General features: G+C 36.3%; 1 protein-coding gene across 1 annotated transcript; it reads left to right on the forward strand.

Annotated features, from left to right (window-relative positions):
• Positions 1-784: 784 nt before the first annotated feature.
• On the forward strand, positions 785-2,071 carry LOC118192945 (uncharacterized protein F54H12.2-like). Its single transcript, XM_035363963.2, has one exon. It carries the CDS (start codon positions 785-787, stop codon positions 2,069-2,071), a length of 1,287 nt encoding a protein of 428 aa, XP_035219854.2.
• The last annotated feature ends 1,525 nt before the right edge of the window (positions 2,072-3,596 follow it).

Genomic DNA, 3,596 nt, shown 5'->3' on the forward strand with positions numbered 1-3,596 from the left:
TTCGTCAACACCCATTTCATAAGCGGAAAATATATAAGCGACTATCCTTTAGAACTGGACGGGGGCATTACAGAACTTTTTGTGTACAGCGATATAATCGAATCACATCACGTTGGAGATGTGCATGTTCCGCTGCTAAGGGTTATTCCCTGCGTGAATGAAAAAAATGATCAAATTGTGAAGCATTATGAAAAAACTATATATTTTCCTTTGCGAAAGCACTATGTGGAAACGATAGAAATAGAACTGAGAATGAGTAGCGGGAAAAAAATTACCTTTACGGGAGGAAAAACATTTGTAGTCCTGTCTTTTCGCCGTAAGAAAACTATATAAATTGAAGATTTTTCAAGCTTTCCTCTCACTTTCTTAAAACATCCTTAGAGAAATGCACTTAAATCAGAAAGAGTGCGAATCCTATTATTGTGCTCAAGTTGGTGGTGGCGGTGGTGTTTACTTTCAAGGTATACCTCACCAACGAGGTTATGGGTTTTTTGGAGATTTGCGTCGATACATTACGCCGTTGGCACTTAGAGCTGGTCGTTATTTGGGCAAACAGTTGATGCAAACAGGAAAGAACGTCTTGTCAGATGTTGCAGCGGGATCGTCATTTAAGGACTCTGCTCGGAGCAGGTTACGTGAGACCTCTAATAAAATAAAAAGTGATATTTTTGAAAAATTACAGAGGGGAGAAGGTATAAAAAGAAAGCCCAAGAGGAAAAATCGTCAATCAAAGAGCAAGCGTTGTAAGACAAAAGCAGATATTTTTACATAAAGATTAATAGTAATGGAAACTCAGGGGGTTATATGCCTTAAGAGCGAATTGGATCTCTTTAATGGTGTCGCCGTACAACTGGGCATCGATTCCTCTTCCTTCGTGGAAATTCACCCCGTATCTTCATTGTCTGATAAGACGCCCATAGAATTTTACATTAGCGGTAATGGTGAACACTATTTGGATTTGGCGCATACGATACTACACACACGACTTAAAATAACGAAAAAAAACGATACCAATCTCACCGACGCCGACGGGGTGGCACCTGTTAATTATATTTTAAACACATTGTTTTCCGAGTGTTCAATATTTTTAAATGATAAACAGGTTTCGTCACAAGTGAATTATTCTTATAGAGCCCTTTTGGAAAGTTTGTTGTTCTATTCCAAATCAGGTCAAGATAATCTACTGAGTGCTGGCTTATTTGCAAAAGATACTGCATCTAAACATGATGTTGTGGGAGACGAAAACGAAGGTTATACAACGCGTGCAAATCGTTGCAAGCTTAGCCAAAGCCTCGACCTCGTGGGACCATTGCACTTCGATTTGGCCACTCAACCGAAATTGTTAGTCAACGGGGTTAATGTACGCATTAAACTGGAAAGGCATAAAGATGTTTTCACTTTGATGTCGGCAAACGACAATTATAAAATTAGAATTCAGTTAGCAAAACTATACGTGAGAAAAGTCAGCGTGGCTCCCTCCATCCTAATAGCACACGAAAAGGCTTTAGAAAAAGGAGTTATTAAGATGCCCATTCGTAGGATTGACATAAAAAGTTTTGCAATATCGAGCGGTTTGCAATCGACAACTATAGCAAACGCTTTTATTGGTCAGCTACCCACACGTCTCATTCTAGGTTTTGTATCTGATGCCGCCTATAATGGAAGCATCAACAGAAATCCTTTTAAATTTCATCACTATAACCTAAACTACCTATGCATATTAAATGGGGGACAGATGATACCTTCCAAACCCTATCAGCCCAATTTCGAAAAAACATTTTATGGGCGAAGTTATTTAAGCATCTTTACAGATTTAAATCGATATCATTCAAGCCCCAACATTAATATCTCCTTTGATGAATACAAAGATGGGTATACATTATATGCCGTTGATTTGACTCCAGATACGGCATCTAATGAAAGCCACGTAAGCATAAATAAGAGCGGAAACATAGCCATTGATATCAAATTTGCAGCGGCCTTGCCAGAAACAGTTACCCTGATAGTCTATGCTGAATACAGGAACATAATTGAAATAGACAAGTCACGCGGAGTCACGACAGATTATTAAAAATCATGGACGAAGTTTTGCAAATATACGGAAATGAAATTATCGAACTAGCTAAGGAGGCGGGTGCAGGAGAGGAGGTAATTCGAAGTATAGGCGATATGATGTTTTCCAATAAAATAGCGAACCTGCGCATTGCATTCTTTCTCGCTTTTGCCGAAAAAATTATTGAAATTTTCCCATCAAAGAAACATCAAGTGTACGAAGAAGTGTTTAAAAGCATATACAGAAATATTCATTTCGAACAAAGGCGGTAATGGATACTTTAACTCTGTGTCAATATGCCTGTGGCGACAGTCGAATCAAAAAAACATTTGGAGGTGTATATCCTTCCGATTTCATACCCTTACCAAAGAGACATTACTCCTCATTTATAGTGAATTCGGATCCGCATACGTTACCTGGGAGCCACTGGATTTCGATATATTTTAAGAAAAACAGCACGGCATATTACTTCGACAGTTATGGTCTTGCTCCATCTAACAAAAATATTTTAAACCTTTTAATGACCAACGCTAACAAAACATTTTATAATAAAATATGCTTTCAAGATGAAACCAGTACATCCTGCGGAAAATTTGCTCTTTATTTTTTATTTTGTATGGTAAGAGGGTACTCTTTGAAGGACCTCTGCACGAAAGATAAGAAAAAAAATGAAATTTTTATTAGGGAATTTTTTTAAAAAAAATTCAAACGTCGCCGCTGTTGTCATGCTTTTCATGCCAAGAAACAAAATTGTGTGTCTTTGATAAATATGCGTGTTATTCCTGCGAAACATCACTAACGCTTCAGAAGTCGACGATGGAACGTTAAGGCTATTTGCACACTGGAAACTCCGAAAACAGTCCTGTTGAAGAAGTACACGTTGAAAAAATTAATCATTTTTTCTTTAAAAACCTAAGCGACTGCATTCGTAATGCTCTTTACGATGAAAACACTAGCGGGAAAGGAAATCGTCATTACCTGAAAATTTTGAAGAATGCCGAAGTGGTCAAGCATATTATTCATAAAGCTGACCATCAACCACAACAACAATATGGATATTGCTACTTATACATTCAAAATGAACAAATAGATCTTTTTTCGGCATGTAGTAAATTATATAATAGCATGTTGAATTGTGTTTCTTCGAAAAAAACTGAATATGAAAGTGAATGTATAAGAGATGAAAGCTATGTAATTAAAATTGCTTACTTTGTTATTCTGAATGATGATGCTATTGTGCGAGAATTACATCGCACTTGTGTGTAACACAAACAATTTGATCAATAAAAAGGATTTTTTTTCTTTCAAATGCAATTTTTTTTTGTCTCTGAAAAAAAAAAATATCAGATATATAGATAAATAATACATTTTTACACTTATTTATGAGCTGCCTTTTTCTATTCCACTGTTTTGTTTTCCGGTAAAAGCATCTGCCTTGAAGAAATTAATAAAATGTAAATTCCTCCAATAAGATACTAAAACCGGACCTCTTGGATAAGGTCCATTTTTTTATTTTTTTTCTGAAGGATTACAGAAGCTTAAT

Source organism: Stegodyphus dumicola, chromosome 11 (genome assembly GCF_044657685.1).
Source record: "Stegodyphus dumicola isolate Sdum_Otavi_A_Nest chromosome 11, ASM4465768v1".
Lineage (NCBI taxonomy): Eukaryota > Metazoa > Arthropoda > Arachnida > Araneae > Eresidae > Stegodyphus > Stegodyphus dumicola.

Bases quoted from the DNA above. Each gene is read 5' to 3' on its own strand.
- LOC118192945 (XM_035363963.2), top strand. From the start codon at position 785: ATGGAAACTCAGGGGGTTATATGCCTTAAGAGCGAATTGGATCTCTTT.